The 23,094-nt window shown below is 40.7% G+C and overlaps 1 protein-coding gene and 1 long non-coding RNA gene across 4 annotated transcripts; one reads left to right on the forward strand and one right to left on the reverse strand.

The window, feature by feature from the left end:
- Positions 1 to 3,309: 3,309 nt before the first annotated feature.
- Positions 3,310 to 22,458, reverse strand: LOC117949952 (desmoglein-2-like). 3 transcript variants are annotated; one of them, XM_034880557.1, is made up of 15 exons: positions 22,292 to 22,458; positions 17,985 to 18,110; positions 16,185 to 16,340; positions 15,705 to 15,843; positions 14,634 to 14,803; positions 14,142 to 14,276; positions 13,463 to 13,648; positions 12,746 to 13,308; positions 12,311 to 12,453; positions 10,819 to 11,040; positions 10,285 to 10,524; positions 9,195 to 9,328; positions 8,030 to 8,353; positions 5,079 to 7,943; positions 3,310 to 4,458 (listed from the first exon to the last, which is right to left on the reverse strand). In XM_034880557.1, exons 1-15 carry the CDS (start codon positions 22,343 to 22,345, stop codon positions 4,432 to 4,434), a joined length of 5,484 nt encoding a protein of 1,827 aa, XP_034736448.1. In that variant the 5' UTR covers positions 22,346 to 22,458; the 3' UTR covers positions 3,310 to 4,431. The 3 variants fall into 3 exon arrangements, with proteins under 3 accessions (XP_034736448.1, XP_034736447.1, XP_034736446.1); XM_034880556.1 differs by lacking the exon at positions 3,310 to 4,458 and having other exon boundaries at positions 4,484 to 7,943; positions 12,746 to 12,947; positions 12,996 to 13,308; XM_034880555.1 differs by lacking the exon at positions 3,310 to 4,458 and having other exon boundaries at positions 4,484 to 7,943.
- On the forward strand, positions 9,944 to 13,574 carry LOC117950001. Its single transcript, XR_004657781.1, has 3 exons — positions 9,944 to 10,032; positions 10,342 to 10,346; positions 13,563 to 13,574. It is a non-coding gene; the product is annotated as an uncharacterized LOC117950001 (long non-coding RNA).
- Positions 22,459 to 23,094: the final 636 nt, after the last annotated feature.

The following is a 23,094-nucleotide window of genomic DNA, read 5'->3' on the forward strand; positions in this document are numbered from 1 at the left end:
CAATAGCTTCCCAGCGCATGCTTTCATATAATAATGGTTAGAAGAACTCACTGATCAAGTCAATTCAAGTAAAGTAAACTTTATTCATGTAGTATAATATCACAAATCACAACTCAGTCACACTTTGCTTGGAAGGGGCGTGGCAATCGTACCATCACAACCAGTAGATCCTGGTCCACTTAAAAAAACAGATGTAATACCATAAGTCTAAAAATCCTTATCTTAATGTTTTCTGAAAGTCTAGTCACCACTGGAACTATTCCATTTCCAATTCATCTCATGTTTTAAAACATTTGATTGTAATAGCAAATAAATTTAAATGTAAACTTTCTTGTTTTTAAGGCATGGGTAGCATTAGTTAGGGTAATAAGTAAAAACAGTTTACCATTCATTAAACCGAGGAATTATTTCCATAACAATTTATTTCAGACCCCCCAAATTCCAGTGCTGGCTGCACTGACGTACAGGTGTGACAGCTGTTGGCGTGGTTACCTGACCCTACTCCCCCCCGCCCCCCGCCCCCCGCTCATAATTACCGTAACAACAATGAAACACACACTAAAGTTCATGTCAAACTCATGACTTCCATGCAATGATGACAGAATTCAGTTTTCCCATATCGTATTTTAATAAGAAATAATTACATTTTTATGAGTAATGGTAATTTTTTACCCTGACAGGAAGATTAATCAACCAACCCCCCCACATGCAGGTGCAGACAGATATGCTCACATAGCCAACATAGCTTCTTTCAAACATGTTCTGTCTAGTAGTCGTTTCATTTACATTTTAGCTCAAAGCGAACAAAAGCATGGTTATGTGCTAAAGTTTTAATGAAAGATGCATGGTGTAAGATATTTAAAAACAGGTTGGCACACCACCAAAACTCTAAACCCAATACTGGGACTTGACAGGTCTTTTATTACAGACAACAGCTCCAATCAATTTGTGAATGTTAAAGATATGTTTTTATCAGGAAAGTTTGCAATCAAAGCTGTAAACAATCCAATTTTCAATCACAATAAATCTTTTTTTTTTTAGATAAAAAAAAAAAATTATAAATCAAAGTCTTCAAGGGTATGAGAATTTACCTCAAATGTGTACGGTCCATAGTTTCTGATTTGGCAGGCCATGTACATTTTGAAAGCAACACGCAGACATTCTTAGCTAGCAATAATTAACCCTCCTTTTTCCTCCGTTTGCCTTTGTCAATGTTCTTTTTAATTACCCGATTGTAAATACCCAAAATAACATGACTCATTCAACATAATGCTCTTTGGCAAGTACAAATCTCTACTTTCACGAATTTTGAGGAGTCAATTCAATTTGCGTCTTTGTCATTCAACTTGAAAATGTACTTTGCAATTGACAATTTTATATGCGAAGTGACAATGCAATCCTCTTCAGTTTCAATTCCTTGGACCAAAAAAATGAGAAAGAACGCTCAATCAATTGCATTGCATATTGCCATGTTTTTTTGGGTCTTTTTATTTTAAATTTAAAAAATGTAATCTGTAAATCCCTTCATCAGCGCTAGTCTTTTGTTAGGACGTCACTTTCTCGTTTAGTGAGTACCACAGCCCCGGACTCTAGTCCGGTGTTGTGTCCCTACTGGTTTTCTTATGTTGTGTTTCCTCAACAGCAGCTGAATATGTTTGTATGTGTGAGAAATCACATCACAGCAACCTATGAAAAAAATGAATTAAGAAAATAGGATTGCAAGATACGTCGAGCTGGTTTTGATCTCTCTGGAGCGAAAACACATACACTTTGCATCCACAGCTCGACGCTGCGAGCTACTCAAAACTCTAATGTTCCTTCTGCTCCCAGTAACGTATTAATGAACTACGTCAGCATCCAGGTAACATTTTGATGGTTTTGTTTGAAACAGCTGGTTACCTGGGCTTATGCTAGAAACATTTATCACGTTTCTTTCCTCGCGGCTACGGCTGTACAACACTACACAATACAACTAATAAGTACCTTCAAACTGTGACAATACTGTCAAAAGACACAATCAGTAATGTGTAGTTATAATGTGCAGTATTGTAGGGGGCTGTAATGTAGTGGTTAATATAGCTGGGATGTACCATTCCAAGGTGAAAATGTGCCAAACCCAAAACATATGGGAATTACAACAGAGTACTACCCGGATCCACATTCATAAACCATTGCTGGTTGGTGCAGTTCAATCTGTCTAAGTCAAGATGTCCCGTCACCACTGGTACCTGGGCCTACACAGCTGCCCCACAAGCTTTAACACTTCCACACATAGCAAACAGCTGATGTGAAGGCCTGACTGGTCAATCACTGTCATCAGCCGAGCTGTATTGATTATTGATTCCCAGACAACAGGCCTCAGGTTGTAAAAGTGGGGGCTAACTCTTTATCCACCACTTTATTGAGTGCCGGCTCGCCCCAGGGGTGCGTCTTAAGCCCTCTGCTACACACCCTTATGATCCATGACTTCTGTGCAAAATTCGACACCAATCACATTATCAGTGGTGGGTCTCATCCAGGGCAGTGGTGACGGCAATTACAGGGAGGAGGTGAAACTCCTCACAAAATAGTGCCAAAACAACAACTTGATCTTGAATGTTGAGAAAACCAAAGAGTGGGTGATCGACTTCAGAAGAAGCCAGCCTGAGCACACACCAGTCCACATTACCGGCGCTGAGGTGGAGACTGAGGACCACGTGAAGTTTCTAGGGGTTCACATGTCTAACCATCTGATCTGGTCCCTGCATACCTCCTCCCTCATTAAAAAAGCCAACAAATGCCTGCACTTCTTAAGGAGACTGAAAAAGGCCCATCTCAACCCAACAGTCCTTACCACCTTCTACAGGGGAACTACTGAGAGTGTGCTAACAAGCAACATCTCCCTCTGGCATGAGAGCAGAAGCGCATCAGAGAAAAAAGCCCTGAGGAGGGTGGTGAGGTCAGCGGAGAGAATAATTGGGGCAACCAATTGTTGTGGTCCGATTCAACGTAATTTTGTTCTACACTGCACTTCTCAAAGTGTTTTTGGAATGACAATAAAAAATAATCTTGAATCCTATTAAACACATTGAGGACTTCAGTTTTGCTGATCACTTTACAAGATATCTAAACAGAAGCCTCACATATTGAGCGTATAATGTTTGCCATCCTTTATGGAACATTTAATATCATAAAACCCCAGTAATGTTGACATTACTTTAATTTTGACATAGGGGCAAAACGTTGCCAATTCAACTAGGGCATAAGATGATTCTTGCTTCCACATTTAACGCCATGGTTTACTGTAGAATTGTAAATCCAGCTTCAAACAGAGGGGCTTTTGGACTTTGAGTATCCTTGTTAGAGTCCTTTTTGCTCTTTCTGGATTTGCTGTGGGGAGTTTGGCTGATGACTGTCTGATTCTATGCCGGATTCACTTCACCACCACTGGCCTCAGCCCCATGCATGTACATGGGAGTTTCTGAGACAACCTCTATCGAACCTGCTTTCCCCACAGTCTTTGGGCCTACCTCTGCTTCTTCTCCTGTCATTTGCACACTCTCATTCTGAACAAGGTAACCAGCCTCCTCAGCTACCTCACTTGTTGCAAAAAGACATGCCGTTTCTGTCCCTGCTGGGCCTGGATCTGGACTCTAATCTCTAAATCAGATGTTGGTGATCCCTGACCAGATGCATTAGTTGCCCTGTTATGTATCCCTCTCTAATCCCTAGGTCAGAAGTGGCCTCTGTTTTTCCTTTTTCCAAAGCGAGATCTCCACCCTCACTCTATTCAATTTGAACTACATCAGTGTTCTGGAAATCAGACTGAGTTGTTTCTCCCTGAGCTACTTGTCCGGATGCCAATATTCTACAACTGGCCCCTTTATCTTCACTGAACATAGAAACCTGTCCTGTGGCCAACCTGGATGGTCTCATCTCCTCTGAAGATGTGACCACATCATCCATGTCAGCAGCCCTCACTAACACTTGACCAAAAGTGTGTTGTCTCTTAGGAATATCCAGAGTTACATCTCCTCTCTGAGAAGAGTCTGCCCCTTGCCTTACTTGATGTGTAACTTCACAAGGCATTTCTTGAGATTCAATCATCGTTGACGTTGCTGCCACCTGATTAATCTCTGCATGTTGACTTGCTAAATAAAGATCTTCCTCATATGAACGTTCAGTCTTTAAAGACTGATAATCCTCTTCTAACTGCTGGAAAGACTTGATTCCGTCTTCCTCAATGTGATAACTTGTGCCTGTTCCATCTTCTCTTTCACCCTCTTCATCTTGGTTATCTGATTATCTAATATTTTGCTGTACATATGGCACCTCCTTTTCTCCATCACTTACAATGCTATTTGATATGAGCTCCTCCACTTGAGAAACTGTGTGGGATGCATCTCCTTCTTCACTGTCTTCATCTGAGATGAAAGTTGTTTGATGTTCAGGTTACACCTCTTCCTCCACGATATCCTCCTCTTTTACTCCATATCTTATGTCTGTATGTCTGTATGTATTTGTAAATCACACTTCCTACATCTACTCTTCTAGTCTCTAATCTAATCACTATTCTCTTCATGGGAGATGCTAAGATGTGGTTGCATTTGTGATGTCACTTCCTCCACAATTTCCTCTTCTTTCTCTTCAATATCCACATTGCCGTCTGCAATGTGCTGATACTCCAAAGGAGAATTTCTTTCTGATACGGCTTCACCTTCAATCTCTTCATTTTGGTAGTCTGTGATGCTAACATTTTTCTGTAAAGATAACACCACTTCCTCTAGAGTCTCCTCCTCCTCCTCATTCTCTGGAACATTTACGTTATGATCTGACATTAAGGTATCATCCATTTGAGAACTCGTGCATGATGTGTCTTCTTCTTCGTCTTCATCTTGGTCATCTGTGAAGCCTATATTGTGCTGTGCCTGTAACCCCATTTCCTCCACAGCATCTCCATCTTTCTCTTCATCAGTAACATAGTCATCTGAGATGTTCTCAATTTGAGAACTCAACGCATGTTGTGTTTCAATGTCTTTATATTGCTCATTTGATGTGCTGGGACTCTGCGGTGACACTCCAAACTCCACAGTATCCTCCTCTTTCGCTCCATCTCTTATGTTGTCTTCTGGGATAAACTGATCCTCCACTTGGTAAATCACACTTCCTGCATCTACTCTTCTAATCTCTTCATCAATGGAAATGCTAAGATGTGGCTGCATTTGTGATGTCACTTCCTCCACAATTTCCTCTTCTTTCTCGTCAATATCCACATTTCCATCTGCAATGTGGGGATCCTCCAAAGGAGAATTTCTTTCTGATACAGCTTCACCTTCAATCTCTTCATTTTGCCAGTCTATGATGCTGACATTTTGCTGTATAGATAACACCACTTCCTCTGGAGTCTCTTCCTCCTCCTCATTCTCTGGAACATTTATGTTATCATCTGACATTAAGGTGTCATCCATTTGAGAACTCGTGCATGATGCATCTTCTTCTTTGTCTTTGTCTTGGTCATCTGAGAAGCCTGTATTGTGCTGTACCTGTGACCCCATTTCCTCCACAGCATCTTTGTCTTTCTCTTCATCAGTAAAATAGTCATCTGATATATTCTCAATTTGAGAACTCAAAGCATGTTGCCTTTCAATTTCTTCATATTGGTCACCAGAGGTGCTGAGACTCTGCTGTGACACAACACCCTCTTCTCTCTCTCCATCACTAATAATGTCTGCATCTGCATTGACTTGATCCTCATCTACTCCTGATTCTGATGTCATATGAAGTTGATTTTCGTCTGCTTTGTGCCCAGGGCTACTGCCGGTTTGCAGATGTTGCTCTAATGTTGAAATGGTTGGCACATTAGAGCCCTCTTCCTGTACTTCCTCTGGTATCAAATGTGAATCATTCAGATCTCCTTCTTGTTGGTTAGTTAAAATAGGGCTCACAGTTTGCAATTGTGTTCTTGCTTTAGCATCAACAATATCTGTCTTTGCTTGATCTTGGTAGATTGTATTCCCTTCACTAGCATCCACCTTTAGTTCTGGTGCTGCTTCTTGTTTAGGGATGGACCTCTCTTCACACACATTCTCGGTGTCTATTGAAATCTTATTTGGCGGAGTTGCAGACAATTCGTTACCTGCAGCATTGACAACCACTTCAGAATCCAACAGTTGCTCCTGCACAACCTTCTCCTGATCACTGGTTACAGGAGTCATTCCCTCCACATTATCATCTGCCTGCATACTATCAGTAATGGCAGTGACCTGATTTGTTTCTACGTCTGAAACAACTTTCTCTGCTGGACTGACATCTTCCTCCAGGTCCCTGTCACTTTGATAATCTGTGACTATGTTTGATTGAGGTTCCAATCCAACTTCAGGACTTTTGTCCTTTGGACCTTCAACTGTGCTGATCTGTTTTCCTTCTTCTACTACTTCATCCTTGGAAGGTGCTTCTTCATGTCTGCCCAAACTTTCTTCTGTGCAAGGTTCCTCTTTGTGTAGTGTTGTGTCATGCTCTGATGTGTAGGTGAACACATCTTGCTTTCCTTCAACTGTCTCATCATGCATGTCCTGAACTCGAGCACTGTCATCCCTAAACAAATTTTTCATGATACGTTCTTCCTTTGAAGGAGGATGAGTTTTAGCTGTTTCAGCAGTAATGATAGTATTCACAACACTCCTGATCTTGTCTTCCTTTGGTGAATCTATTCTACAGGCTTTTAGAATTACACCGGCATCCGTTGTTTGCTCCAATGGCTGAATTCCTTGGAACTGGTTTACACTGACCTGCCTAATCCCAACTGGATTTATCCCAGCTGGCCAAGTTCCAACCTGTGTGACTTCAGGCTTCAATGCTACCACATGTCCCATTCCCATTCTTGGCTGCCCAACACCAACTCCCAAAACAGGGATCGGCCCTAACCCCACCTGCCCCGGCTGCCCAACCCATGTATGCCCCATATTGCTGTTTACTGCAACAACCCCCCCATTTATAGCAACAGTGTGTCCTGGCAGAATGCCATACACACTCCCCCGGGCTGCTGGGCCTAACACCCCCTGAGGGGGAACAGCCTCTTTAACCAGGATAGCACCTCTGGGCAAAGTGCCCTGAGGTGAGCCTGGATCCACCCCCTCTACCTCACCCAGACTACTCTTTTCTTTAACTAACATATATGTACCATCAGGATTTGGCCCTACTATTTTCAAACCCTGCGCAGGGACTGAGACCTGAGGCACACCTGGTCCACCAGGTAGAAACAGGGAGGGGCTTACTGGACTTACAGGGCTGACAGGGCTGTTTGGGGTTGGAGTGCCCTGGATAACTGGCCCAGAAGGAGTGCCTTGGGGTCCCCTGATTAGGAATCCAGAAGAAAGACTCTGGGACCCGCTCATTACAAACATGCCAGGTAAATTGGCTCTAGGGGCCCCATCTGCCAGCAAAACCGTGTTCTGAAGTTGTGGCTGAACTACATAGTGCATGGGCTGCATTACAGGGCTGGTGGTATAGTAAACTGGCTGCTGCTGAAGTAAGACTGTCTGGGTTTGACGGGGCACGGAAGCAGAATGACTGATGTTAGTAACCTTGGAGGGAGGATGTGTCGTGTTCACTGTGCTGACAGATGATTTAGAGATGTTAGTAGATGACGTGACTTTTTCTGTTTTTATATCGATGTGCTTTGTTTCAACACTGTGCTCCGTTTTGGGCTTAACAACAGGTTCAACAACATTGACCGTGGTTTTGACAGCACCTGCCATTGTGTGTTTCAGGACAGGTGTGGGTGTTGTTGTAGGAGGGGAACAGATCTCAGCCAGTGTCTTGAATTTAAACCCGAGGTTATCGAGGAAGTCTTCGTTGTCAGACTCCAGGAGGCTGCAGCATCCCACTGAGCCAGCAGAGGAGCCCTGGCCCTCAAAACTATACTCCAAAGGGTCATCGTTCAGTGGGACAGCACACATTGCTTTCTGTTTATGGGAAAAAACATAGCCAATAAACTGTGAACATCTGTTTGTATATGAAAGATCTGGTGAAACAACAGTTGATATCTCACCTGTGAGTAGTAATCTTTGAGAAAAGCGTCAGGTAGGGCTATATCATCAAACAGAGATGCGGTGTGTTGGACACCAAACGTTTGGGTGCCAAATGCAGCACTGCCATTGTCATAGTTGAACGATTCCCTTGTAAACCGGTAGATGTTGTCAACCTCCGTAACATTTTGGCTGGTTTCCGGAAAGTTATACACAGATTCATCATAGAGTGCAGTTTTCTGATTTCCTGTGATTTTGGAAGTAAGCATGTTGAAGATTGGCACTGGTGCATGCTCAACTTTCTTCTGAGTGCCCAAGCTGACAGGAACAGCGTGGACTGGCACTTCCTAAAAAAAAAGAGAAGAAATAAAATGTTACTTGTTAACACATACAATGTTTGATTTTGACTTGGCTACGCAGATGTGGGTGTTTAGTCTGTAGCCTATGCGAAAAAGCTTAGGCTATAGGTTAAAAGTTAGGCAATTAATCCATAAATTAAACCATAAAATCACCACCATTCGCTGTTTTAAATTTGCGACTTTGAATCAGGGATGTCATACATTTCAAAAAGAGAAGGTTTACTTCTCAATGAAAGTGGATGCTTCATTACTCATCATGCCCAGCTAAAATGGGGAGCTATTTTATTCAAAGCTTAACCATGACTCCAATAACTGTTGACTAGGTGCTTGAAAGATCAGTTTTTAGAATATTTGTTTGTATGTGCCAGATGCAGCCTTCTACCAATGGGAGTAGGGAGCAGTCATAATGTGGATGGGACAATCTAAGGGTAGATCTCATGGCAATTTGATAACATTTTTATTTTTATTTTGTAATTTCATCCATCCAGAGAAAGTGGTAGGCTCCAGATTACATTTTTGAAGATATTAAAAAGGTAAAAGTGCGGAAATTGATTTGATGACCAATTCAGACCCATCTTAATTATGATGACTCAATGTTTATTTAAACCTAAGGATCACTAACACAGCATTCTCAGAAGAGCGTTACATGGTAAAAGTGTGCGTGTGTGTGTGTGTGTGGGGGGGTCTAAACTAATCATTTTCTCATAAAATAGCTCAGACACCCGTGCTTTGCACTCTAACATTGCAGCTCGGTTCCTACACAAATACTAATTTTTGATAATACTAGCATTGTGTCTGATTCTGTGAATAGGTGAAAAGGCCTGCTAACCTTATCCTCGCCTATGCCTTCAGTGTGGTAGGACATGAGGTGTTCTTTGGTGCCAAATTGCAGATCACTAAATTGGTCAGGAAAGATGGTGTCTGCTCCTCCACACTGACAGAACAGCAGGAGAAAAAGGATGACTGCAGAGAGAAGCACAACATTCACATTAATGTAAAGTGAATTTAAGTCAAGCTCCAAGGGGCTTTTTACCTCTTATGTGAAGATTTTCTAATTTCAAGAGATACAAAAGCAAAAAACAAAATATTATATATAGCAATGAAATTTTAACCGAAAGTGACAACAATAAATCCAACCTCTGAGAATTTTAGAACTATAATTTAGTCCAGTTAAACATTATGCCACTCTCATATGTCTGAATCATAACGTCAGCTACTTTTTTTTAACTTAATGCAGTAATGCAATACACAATATTTTAATTTTCAGTAAATAATCTAAAAAAAACTAGCAATACACTCAAACAGTATGCAGAAAAGGGAGTTATGCTACACATACAGAAATACAGAAAAATGCAGATTTTTTTGTGAGATTGTTGCGGGCAAAAATCTTTGAATATGCGATGGAATATGCAGGATGTTTATGCAATTTGATTTGATTTGATGAAAAAGAGTGTGTCTTGTCGCGTAATTATGTCACTTCATAACGTCACATTCATAACGTCACATTCCTAAAGTCACATTCATAACGTAACATTCCTAAAGTCACATTCCTAACGTCACATTCATAAAGTCACATTGTCACATTGGGCCCTGCATAAATATGCAGACTTTAGCTGATTATGCATTGAATTTATGCGATCGCATAATCACGTTTTTCTGGAGGGACTGTATACAAAGTAAATTAAAAGTGTCATGAATATTTATTCAGGAAAATTATTCAGCCTGTGTTTGCTTACCAGATGCAATGATTACTTATTCCTCTACAATATATACCGTACATTGCACACCAACGTTTGAGTGGGTCAGAAGCTACACTCAGAAATTAATCAGTTCAAAAAAATAATAGTAAAATTGTTGAATATTTGTCTTTATGATGTGGTAGTAATGTTTGCTAGGGTGTTTTTTGAAGATCCACTTACACAGCAGTAAGCACATTGCCGCTAGCATCAGGCCGATAGCTGAGGCAGAGAGCTTAGAGGAAGTACTTCCTAGTCTGGCGGCCTTTACCATGCAGTCCCCTGTGTCCACACAGGTACAAACGTCCACAGTAAAAATGTCATTGGCCGGGCAAGACAGACCCTTAGCGTCCACCACCTCCACCTGCAGCTGGTATGAGCCGGGCCACAGCGCCTCTTGGGAGTGAAGAGCGGCACTCGTCTCTGGGGAAAACAAAGCACAGGTCTGTCAAACTCACTCTGTGTCATCATTACAACCAAATCTTAGACTCTGATTTAAGGGATGAACATCTTCGTACTTGATCGGAATTTAAAAATGTCTCCTACTTGAGTTTTGTTTAGCACTTTACTAAATGAAATTCAATTCAGACATTTTATACCTTGTTCAATTCCACTGTTACAAGAAAATTATCAAAATGATTATTACTGCAAGAGGAAAGAAAGCAGTTTGTATCAGTTTTTGTCTTCTGACCAGAGCCCCGTAGCACATTTTCTTACCATTGATGACTTCTATGTCCCAGCTGCCTTGTGTCCCTTCAGGTATGATTCTGAATTTAAATGGAGCTGCGTTGGGACTCACATCCTCATCAAAGCCAGTAACAATAACAGTTGTGACATTAGAGCAGAGAGTGCTGCGGGCGGTGGTCAGGGTGGGACAGTGGTCATTGTTATCCAACACTTGAATGGCTATTGTTCCCGTGGCTGTCTTTGATGGCATGTCTGAGGACGACAACAGTTCAGTGAGTCAAACAGCACACAGACTGAAACACCTGTAGCCCAATGGTTAATCACATGTAACCCCAATGTCCCCGGTTCGTTGCATGTCAAACCTCTCTCTCTCTCTTTCCCCGCTTTTCCAGTCTGCATCTACACTATCAACTGATATGTAGTGTACAGGTCAGGTCAGCAACAGCTGCACTGAGGTCCCCCAGCTGCGTGGAAGTTCAAACCTAGACTAGTTTGAACAAAAGTTCTAACTAGGGACAGAGTTTATGTGCTATCAATATGTTGGTTGCACCGGTTGAAATAGTTCTCACATAGGCATAAGTTACAATCCTAAATCTTACAGCTCACCCTCAGTAGGTGTTAAAATGCGGTTGTCATGGTGCATCCTTTTGACAGGGACATTGTGGAGGATAAGGAGGAGTGACCTCCTCGGAGTTCTCTCTCGGAGATACAGAGGACTACTGACCAGCTGGCAGGTTGGATAACCTTCTAATTAACAGCTACTTATTTATAATTAGAATAGCATGTTTGTTATAACATTACAATTTTCTCCGCCCAACCATAACCTTGTAAGTTATATAATATTACCCCAACTTTAGTTTGACGTTTTATCACCCAATGCCACTGTTATTTTGGACTAACGTCACTGTAACTAAGATGATCCTTACGCCTCTGTGGTGCATCAACACAACTTTAGTCTCAATCTCGCTGGTTTCAACGTGTAGTTTAGTGTGGACTTTATACTCTTTCCTAAGAGAGAACTTAGTGTACACACAGCTGCTGCAACAGGCTGCTGTTTCCTGCTGTAGCTTTACAAAAAAATCAATGACAAACGTAAGTCTTGGAGATTTAAGTCTGCCGAAACTACCTGCTTAGTACACTGGTGAAGCTAACACAAACTTCATTTTTTTCACATTGTCACATCTGAATAATCACAATTTTAAAAAGTGTTTGTGTAACGGACTTAAAAAAAAAAAAAAAGATGTTTCTTATAAATGAGAGTGGATGCATGTTATTTCGCCTCTGGGCTTTTTCATTCTATGGCTGACACACCTTGAGCCCCAATGCGGTTTGGCAAGTTCTGTCATAGATCAGTGTGCTTTATTTTGTAAATTGCCTCCAGCAACTGCGTTTATGAGCGGTACACTGAGCTCACCGAACTCATAAACGTAAAGGCAATAAATCACGTTCAGCGGGAAAGGCAGAGCCTTTTTGGACATGTTGACAATACTTTTGCAGGAATATAAAGGACAAATGGTCTTACCTGTGGTTATGGCTAGGATCTTGGCAATGTAGGTACCATTCACCAAGAACGGCGACTCTCTATCTGGTACCTTGTTGAGTTTAATCTCAGCTGTGTCTTTATCAATGGAAAACCAGTTGTCTGGATCGTAGGCTTTGGCGTAACTGGAGCAAAAACAAAAAAAGGTTTTCACAGAAATGTAATAATTTGCAACAGTAAACTGTTTAGCCAAATGTTTGGGGGAAAACACTTTATCACTGTGTTTCTGATGCCCTCACTTGTTATACAGCGTCACAATGAGGTTTTGGCTGAAACCTATTAGGACATCACCATCATCAGGGAGATGTTGGTTGATGGTGAAAATTACAAACATTAGTACCTAAGAACATTCTTGCACATCTGCTTGCTTGACTGTACACTCTTCTGTTCTGTTCTATTAACTGCAGCTTGACCAACCTGACATCTTCAGCGGGTTTTCCGGTGTCTGGATCGACAGCAGCAAACACTGTGATCACACCATCCTTGGGTGCTTCATTTGGATCCTCTGATACAGGAACCTTCTTGGTGTCAGGCATGAACTTAGGACCCTCTGGCACATTATTCACTGCTATCTTGATGGGATAGCTTTTTGGTGGAGGCCTTTTTCCTGGTTTGACGCCTGGTTTGACGCCTGGTTTAACACCTGGTTTGATGCCCGGTTTGACACCTGGCTTAAGTCCAGCACCCACTCCAGGCTTAAGTCCTCCTTCAAGGCCAGCATCTAGGCCCAAGTCCACACCTACACCCCCACCTGCATCCAACCCCAGGTCTACTCCTAGGTCTACCCCTGCACCGCCACCTGCACCTCCACCAGCTCCGGTAGAAGCTCCACTTGCGCCACCGGTTCCACCAGCCAGTGGACCACCCTCTCCAATCTGAAGGTCCACATCCATCAGTATAGCGTCCCCCTCCACAAAAGGAGCTACATTGGTAATAACCAGGCCAAGCTCAAGATTCTTGACTTCTTCAAAATCCACGGCCTGTTTGGTCAGGATGGAGCACAACAAGGGTTCAGAGAGAGGACATTAAGAGATAGAGCAGCAAGCACATGTTAGGGAGCCACCCAACACTAGACATAGTAAGTCAACAATAATAATAATCAAAAGACCATAGTGTTTAAAATCACATACATACCTTGATCAATTTGAGGATGCCCTCATTGGTTTCTCTGTCTGTCTCAATGGAGAAGAGATTATTCTCATTTCCTTTGGCGATCTCGAAGACAGTCACCCAGTTGTCTGTGTTCGCAAGGTCTTTGTCCAGTGCTTTAATTCTCATCACAACGACATCAGCGACATTTTCATCCACTTTGCCACTGTACTGCAAACAGAAGAAAACATGCAGTCTTACAGTTTTATTCTTTTCTGTACACAAAACTTATGAACACTGGCAAGAGACGACATTAGAAAAAAATGCCCACAGAATCCACCCTGAAGAAACTTTAATTTTCAAATATCTAAAGCAGTTCCACATTGAGATATTATTCTTTTAGTTCATTTCATGCTGACATGTGCTTAATTCTGCTTCAAATCAGGAAGGCAGGCTATTTAAACCTCTGCTGCACAGACCCGTCTGTGTTTTGTAAGTCTTGCAACTACATGAAAGTGCAAAACTAAATCAAGCCTTTAGTCCCAAACCATATTTAATTGCTAACTTGATCAGTGTAACTGAAGTCAAAGAAAGAGGGATCATGATCAGTAGGTGCGAACGTGTCACAATGTACCAAGTATTCATGTTACGTTGTTCTTTTCGGTAGAAACTAACCAGAGGAATTGCAAATAATAATAAGAATAATGTATGCCATAATTCTCACCTCAGATTTTTCCAGAGTGGGGATGTTATCATTGATGTCCAGGACTCTTATCTCCACAGTTCCTGTCCCAGTTCGTCCCCCCGGTGCCCCTCCCATATCACTCCCTCGTACAATCAGTTTGTAGAAGTCACAAGTCTGTTGGAAAAGCAGTTGCATGTTTCTGAAATATGATCATACTGTGCAGCCAGTGTGTCTTTACAGCGTGAGAAAGTAGCTCAGGGCAAAATCCTGCTGCTGTAAAACATTCTTAGAATCCACGTTGATGTTACATGGGAGAGAACATTTTGTTCCAACTAAAGTTTTCTCAGAGTGCCACAATTCCACTTGTAATAGTGCGATTTGATTAGTTGATCATTGATTGTGAACTGCAGCAAGACAACCTGACTCTACAGGAGATCATAACTCAAGAGAAGATGTTGACTATCCTTTTATCCGTTTAAGGTTGTGAGAGTGTTGTGAGAGTGTTTTGCGTGTGTTGAGCAGTTGCCTCACCTCTCTGTCCAGGGTGGGCTCCTTGACGTACACCTTGCCTGTCTGATGGTCTATGGTGAACATGTGACCTGTGCCTCGTGGCTCCTGGCTGGCGATGGAGTAGTAGATCTGTGAATTAACTGTTCCAGCTTCGTCATCATCTTTCCCCTCGATCTGCATAACAAAGGCCCCTGCAGTGGATTCCAATAATACAAGACCATTTCTGTAGAATCCATGACATTTATGCTGTTCAACACATACACTATATACGGACTGTGTTTGGATTTAATATGACGGCATTCATGAAAATGTGTCAAACATGTCTCAAAATGAATTTGAATTAGATTACATACATATCCATCAACTACCACCCCTTGTCATAGCCCACTGACATCATCATGCTACTCCCTGGTTTAGTACTGAGTCCGAAAATAGGTCTCTTTTCAGGAGAGGATAGACCTTGTTTTTCTATTGGAAATTGACATTAAAGGGTTAAGGTTAGGGTTAGGCCTACTATGGCGGCCTACACCACTTCCACCAAGGAGCTGGTGTTGGAATTCCTGTGAGAACACATGAACAATTAACTGAACAACACCTAGGCCCTCTCCCGGAAGAGGCAGAGCCAGCTGTTCTTCCTGGTTTAGTTCGATACTGCTGCTCTCATCTGTACCTCTGCTGGGATTCATTGTCTTTACTGTTGCTGTCACCTGAATTTCCCTGCGAAGATTAATAAAAACTGATATCTGAGCTTGCAAAAATAAACAAACCCAGGCTACTTGAAAACAGTTTGAACAACAAATGCTGACCTTCATTACAACATTATTATGATGGGATCACACCAGCGCCAATGCCAAATATCTTCCTCGGACACCCATCGTTAAACTCAGCCTTCGTTTGAATCTTAACTACACACCTGTTAAGTTTCATGACTGCATCTTGCATGGCTGTGGCTCTGTTGAGATGACAAAAACCTCTGCGCAGACATATAAAAACCTAGCAAAGTAGACAAAACCGCCTCTGTGGTAGTTCCTGCTACCGCTGGACCGCAGGACCAGGCGGAAGGAGAAATAAGTGTTTAAAGTTGGAGCGTACCTTTTTTGCTTCCCTCTTTGATAGTGCCAGTATGCAGCTCGAAATAAGGATCGTTGTCGTTCATGTCCAGGACTACGACGTTCAGTGGGATGTCCGCCTCTGCTGCTTGTCCATCTTTGAACAAAGCCTTCCCGGTTAGCTGCATCAATTACACACAAAGAGATGGGAAAGGCTTTGGTTTTGACACAGTTTGGAATTCCTGCATGCCTTTGCGGCCTTGTTAAAACTTAATTTACATGCTAATCACAATGCCTTGTGGCTTTGTCAACATATATTGAATATACACATTTACAAATTACTGTCACAAAACTTAGACAGCAATGTGAAACACTACTGAGACACAAAAAATTGTGACGGGAAGCTTAGTAAAGTTTGGTAAAGCCTTGTGACTGAAGATAATTGAGCGGGGTGTCCCACACTCCCACTTGTCTGCAACAATTTCAGTCCATATAGTATAGTCACAGTCACTACAAGACTTACATTGTAGAATGGAGTTTTCTCCCGGTCCAGCATACCAGTGATGCGTACAAACCCGTTGGTAGGGTCCACCACAAATAGGTTGTAGGGTGGCTTGTCAGCTCCTGGTCCAGAGAGATAATACTTCACCTCCGTATTTTCTGATTTATCAGAGCGAATCTGTCAACACAACACCCACAGGGAATTCAGAGACTTGTAAACACTGTCATGATTGTTGCTTGTTAGGGATTAATTAAAACACGTGTTGATATGTAACGCCTACTGTTATAATAGAACATCCAACCAGAGCTGTGAACCAGAGCTCCACCACATTAAGAATCTTTCATTAATCCATTCAGGAAGAAATCACCCGACCATGTCCTAGACAGGAGGCTGGTCTCCTCAGCTAGCTGGATGGGACATCTCAACTTATAACATTAAGTTGGAACATTGCCCAACACACATTCTGAAACAGATAAGATAAAAGGCCCTCCTGATCCCCTCACCCAGCCACGCTGCTGCTATGGTTTTAGCCATAACTGCTGAATGCAAGCCTGACATCACCAGACCAAATTGGAAATGCAGGTGAGTCTAGAACCAACAAGTTATCAACAGGCATAGACCAAAATGCCTTTGTATGCTACTGGATGGACCTAGAGCCAATCAGAGCAACGAAACGTGATGTGGCGCAGAGCGACGGAAACAGACTACAGTCTGCTGTTTTGTCATTAGATGAAAGTTGTTTTCACTTTGCCTGCAAACCAGACAAATCCAGACAAGCCAAGTTTCATTTGAGATTTGGCCTGGCCACAACAGAAAGCTCCAGCCATTTATGTTGTTTTGTAAGTTGCCTCATCCACATTCCTAACAGTCATCATCTCAAAAATACGCATCCCCGGAGGTGACACACAGGAAAAAAAAAAAATTAAATAACAACAAAAAACATGAACTGGGGACAAACACTTTTGCGAGATCTTCACTTTGTTTTGCGAGATAGAGTTTTAATGGCAAGATCTCGCAAATCGAACGTGTCGGAACTGATTGCATTTTTACTCTGGCATGTCTCGGTATCAGATAAAGACTCTAAACTAGACTCTTAAGACTAAGTTTATTTCATCCTCTTTAATTTTGTATTGTTTTGCTCATAGAAATTAAGGGAAATCCGTACACATAAAATTCACAATTGCAATCTTTTTCGATTATTTTAATAAGGCCTTTCTTAAGATGCACTTAATTTGGGTCTTAATTTGAATCTTAATTTGTTTTCTGTGTTGTTGTTGTTTGTGCATAGAGCTAGCATTTTCCACGTTATCGTGTCATGCAGTGTGGGTCTCGATACCCTGGTCTTGGTCTTGACTTGGTCTGGGTTTAGAGGGTGGCCTTCAGTAAGACATGTTAATAACAAGCTCCTGCTTAGGCGGCCCCTTGACTCATTTGAAATGTCTCACACAGGCCTTCACTGAAAATGTACGTTCATGATACACTGTGTTCAGCTAAAAAAAGAACAAGTTTAAACCTGTTGTCAACACTCTGAAAGGAGTTTTGTTATGCACTTTCACACTGTTATAACAACATTTCTAGGATGTTGAGTATATACCAGTCTTACATATCAGTCTTTAGCACAGCTGAGGCCTGAAACAGCAAGTTGAAAGGGAATTATTCACTGCAGGTATTTTAGCAAACCAGCCAAGGACGCGAAAGAAACCTGTTTTCTTCTTGTGAAGCTCCTCCATCCAGGCACCTTGCCAGGTTACTCCACACATTGTGATGCCAACATATGCTAACTTTGGGAAATAAAATTTTATTAAGCAGAAGCCTAATGACCTTGGCAATGAAGGCCCTGTTGGTGTAGTCTGTGTTCTCCATTAGCTTAGCAGGAGGAAGGATCCACTCTCTCTTCGTCCTCCTTAATGTCATTGGCCTCCTGTCTCTGGCCTCAGCGCTGAGCACCTGAAAGCAGACAACAGAGCACTTTTTAAGGGAGACTACGGGGAGCAATGTGTAGCGCTGGATGTACAATGCTCTGTCTACTTTGGAAAGCAACTGCTGGCATTCCCTCCTAAAATTAGGGAAACCAGTGTGAAATTGTGAGAGCTCAGGTGAGCTGAGGTGTGGTCCAGTTCCTGAACATGAACACGGATCACTGAATGTGAATGACATTTGGCATTCAGCACCAGTTCACACTAAGAAAACTATGTCTCTTTGCCAGAACAGGGTGGCTGGAAATTATTAAGGAACTTTTGTCAGGATACCATAAAATTGAGATTTTCTGCAACACATTGCAACTTTTTACCTTATTTACAACTTTAAAGTAAAGGAAGGAAAACTTTGGATCTTTCAGTCTCACGGTCACCCCTGCTGACCTCACCAGAAAAAACTCAACTGCACCAAAAACTGAAATTCTCATCTGCAGCCTTCATAATAAAAGGATGAATTGATCATATATACAGCCACTAGTCATTATGCAAAAAAGAGCAATAAGAATCTTTCACAACGCCGGATTTCGGGATCATACAAATTCATTATTTCTAATGTCTAAATTGCTAAAATACCCTGATTTAATTAAATATCAATTTGCAGTAGTCATGTTCAAAGCAAGAAACAGCCTATTGCCTGGGAATATACAAAAGATGTTCTCTGAAAGGGAGGGAGGGTACGATTTAAGGGGAAGAGGAAATTTTAAGACTAATAGAGGTAGAACATCAAGGAAAAGATTACGTTTATCAATTTGCGGAGTTAAATTGTGGAACAAACTAAATAGGAACCTAAAGCAATGCCCAAACATATTCCTTTTCAAAAAAATGTACAAAGAAATTATTTTCAGAAACTATAGAGAAGCACTGTAGAAAGTTTTGTTTGTGTTTTTTGTTTTGTTTATTTATATATATGTATGAGGGTATATGTGTGTATATATATATATATATATATATATATATATATATATATATATATATATATATATATATAGCAACAGAAATATAAATATTGTAAATTAAAAGAAATGCAAGAATTAAAGGGGTAGGAGTACATAAGTTTTACTTCTTCCTACTCCTTTTGGCACATGTGATAGAGGTATGTAAACACAGGAAAGAAGGGTACTTTGTTTGTTGTTTTTCTCTCCAATGTTTTTAAACATTGTTTTATTATTTCTTTTATTATTTTAATTGTATATACTTTCTCTTGCATGTTCGAAATAAAGATGTCAATCAATCAATCATTATATGATTAAATGTGAGGAAAAAAATATTTTGTATCTTCCGTCCTCGCCACCACAATTCTTTCAGTTTCTTTTTTAGGAAGAAATGATGACGGTTTTTCCTCCACTACAACAGCGTTGTGCCTCCTTTCTTCCAGACATACAGTATATCTGAATAGAGACGGTTGAAGTATTTTGCAGTCACACACCTACCATTATTTAAATGGAAAATAACATGGACAACTATAAAGTGTAATGCAAAAATATTTCAGTAACTTGTGCCCTGAAGATGTTTTCTAAATCTGATAAGAAATAGAATTATGTCCATGTAAACATTGATGAAAGGAGGTATGCGATTTATTTTGGAGGGAGGGTAAACTGCTGTCTTTTTCACAGCATGCTGGCAGGAGGGAAATCCCTGGCGTAAATAATAGGATGAAGGATCACTCAGAAACAGAACAGAGCCACAACTAATTAATGTACTGTATGTCTGTGTGTATGTATGTGTGTATGTACGTATGTATTGAATGTATGCATGTATGTATATGTGTATGTAATGTGTGTTTGTATGTATGTATATAATGTAATGTGATGTAATGAAATGTATGTATGTGTGTATGTATGTATTTGTGTATGTTATACGCCAATCAAGATGGTTAAAAGCTGACAATTAAAGCCAACAGTCACATAAATACTTAACAACCAACAGGGAAACAAACACAGACAGTTAATCATATGTGTATAAGGCTAAGAAGTAAAGACATTTACTAAAATAAATCTGAGCTTTAACAAAAGAGGATTACTGTGCTGTATCAAATGCGACTTTGCAAATTTGCCTCTGTTTATCCCATAGTTTTACCTCGTTATTAAATTTCCACATCCGATGGTATGGTATTCCAAATCTGTGGGCCTTTAACTGAAAAAGACACTGTATGCATGTTGATGTGCCTGTAAGTAGGTATATACGCATGTATGTAAGTATACATGTATAAATAAGTGAATAATTAAATTGTTTGTATATAAATGTGCAGTATAAAAGTAGAAAAAGAGGGTGTGTCCAGGGAAGTTTTTTTTTTAAACTTCCTCTGGAATCCTTATTTTGAATCATTTACAATATAATTTTTTATTTTTTTGCTTGTACTGAAATGTACATGTTCAAAATAACCTTAATTTAAAAATGAGAAAGGGACATGTCTTAATTGCTGTTGTACCAGTTATCAAAGTGAAAATGACCAGGATCATAAACACCAAATATCCAAATATCTCTGTCTGCATCCATCACTCCGCTCTGATCGTCAACACTGATTGATGAACGGCCTATGAGTCTCATTACCACTTTATAATAATCCTTACTAAATATTAAAATATGGTTCATAGACTTTGCAGTTGAAAAAAGCAATGAAATGAAGATTTTCGATATTATTCTCATTAGTTTAGTGTAATATAAAAGAATAGTTTAGACATGTAGATATCACTTTGTCAATAATTGTTTTATAATCAACTGTAATAAAGTTGCAACTAAGGCTTGTAATAATTAGTGAGTGATTTATGAGTGGTTTTTAAAACATCAGCAAACAAATCATTAGCAATAAGAGATTATTATTGATTATTAGTTTTCTGATAACAATACCTTTTTAATTATTTATAGTATCAATTCATAACAAGATTTATCTCGAGACACTAACAGCTATCTAAATAATCTTTATGGATGATATACATATATATATGGACCATTCACAAGCTATCATTATCATCAGCTGCAACTTAATTAAAATCTTCCATTTAATGTCTGCTGGTGTACAAACATACAACATTAAGTACTGTAAGTATTAAAAAATGCTGAATGTACTGTATTAAATGTTAGGATGTGTGCAACAATACACTGTTAAAAAAATGTAATATACTAATAATTACAACAATCTTTATTGTTGTTTAACAGTAAAATTACTCAACTGAAGTTTAATTATCTGACAATTGGCCATTTATTACTGATGGTTATTGGTGTTTTTTGTCATTATCAGAGACATTCTGTGTTCTTTCTCAAGAACGCACACAACAAATAAATCTGAATCCCCGCACGGCTCACTCCATCCATCACTTCCACACATCTAATTATAAATAATAACAAACAAAGTACAATAATTAAGAATCATCTTTTTCTCACTGGCAAAACAATGACACGTAATGCTGTGACCGTTTTAGATCTGTAAATCGACGACAAAAGTGGAGTACATTGATTCAGTGAAACGGCTCTCTCCTCACATCTCTTCACACTACGCCCCCCCCCCCCCCCCCCCCCCCCCCCCCCCCACACACACACACACACACACGCACACACACACACACACATACACACGCACACACACACACACACACAAACAGACAGACAGACGGACGGAGGGCCGGACAGACGGAGAGAATGAAGGAAGGAAGTAATAACGGACGGACGGACAGACGGACAGACAGACAGACAGACGGATGGACAAATGGACAGAAGGATGAAAGGACGGACCCTAACTCTTTCCAGCACATATTTGTTCTGGTGTGTCTAAAAACAGCAGCTCCGTGTTATCCTGTGGTGTGTTCAGGTGACTCAAAAAACCCACAACCAAGCTGTCAAGAAGTGATCAAACAGTACCAAATCTCCACTTTCTCTTGACCAATGCATTATTTAGTCATCCAGTGTAACTGAAGATGATTTTGTAACTCGGCTTGGCTTTGAAAAACAATTACAATAGAGCCTTCATGTGATTAATTGGTTTTATCTACTCAAGCCAAGCTCTACTTATCATTATCAGTAATTGCATTTCTTAAAGTACGATGCAATCCACTTGGAGAATAACCCTGTCCTGCAGCAACACGTCCCAACCTGGCTTGAAGCAGGCCCTGCTGTGTCAGGGTGGAGGTTTGGAGTAGCTTCAGGGTGAGTACTCACCAGTGTCAGGATCAGCAGAAGCAGCCGTCCCCCTGTGCAGCAGAGCCGAGCCATGAGTTAAGTGACACCACACACACGCCAGGAAAACCTACTGAGGTCTGCACAGATCAAATGAGCCTTGAAAAAGTCCTGTAGGAGACACACCTATGTTTGCCATACCCCCTCCCTCTACACCTACAGTCAGCAGCCCCCTTCTCCTCCCTCTCTTAACTTAAGGCATGATTCCATAACTGTCACATGCATGCATGTTTCTCAGAGGTGTGTCTGTTCTACCACACAGTTCCAAGGTTACAGTAAAGCCTCAGGGCAAAACTCTTGCTCAAGCGGACGAGGACAGACCGGTAGAGCACACTTTAAAGAAACGCACCTCTTTATCTTCTTTGGAAGTTGGTTTTCTACAGAACTCAATTAGCAAACAACCAGTCAATCACACCACTGTGGTAAAATAAGTTCTATAGACAAAACAACATCTGCAGGTGTGAGACTCAGGCCTCAGGCCGATCTCCCATTTCAATACTAAGTTCTATTATTTTTCCACAGAAGCCACTCAGCTTAGTTTTATTCTAAGGCATGTGTAATTAATTACCAATGTAATTGTTTTTCCTTCATGTCACATATCTTCTTTTAAATTCAGACGAATTTATGTTGCTGTTGTTTACCTCCAAACCTGTCTCCGCTGAAACCTGTACATGTGTAAATTAAGTCATTAAGTTACATGAGTTACTGTCAGAAACAATTCATTTGTCCCATGACGTTAACAAGGTACAATTCCAGTGAAATAAACGCATCAGCTTCTCCAACTT

Source organism: Etheostoma cragini, chromosome 9 (genome assembly GCF_013103735.1).
Source record: "Etheostoma cragini isolate CJK2018 chromosome 9, CSU_Ecrag_1.0, whole genome shotgun sequence".
NCBI lineage: Eukaryota > Metazoa > Chordata > Actinopteri > Perciformes > Percidae > Etheostoma > Etheostoma cragini.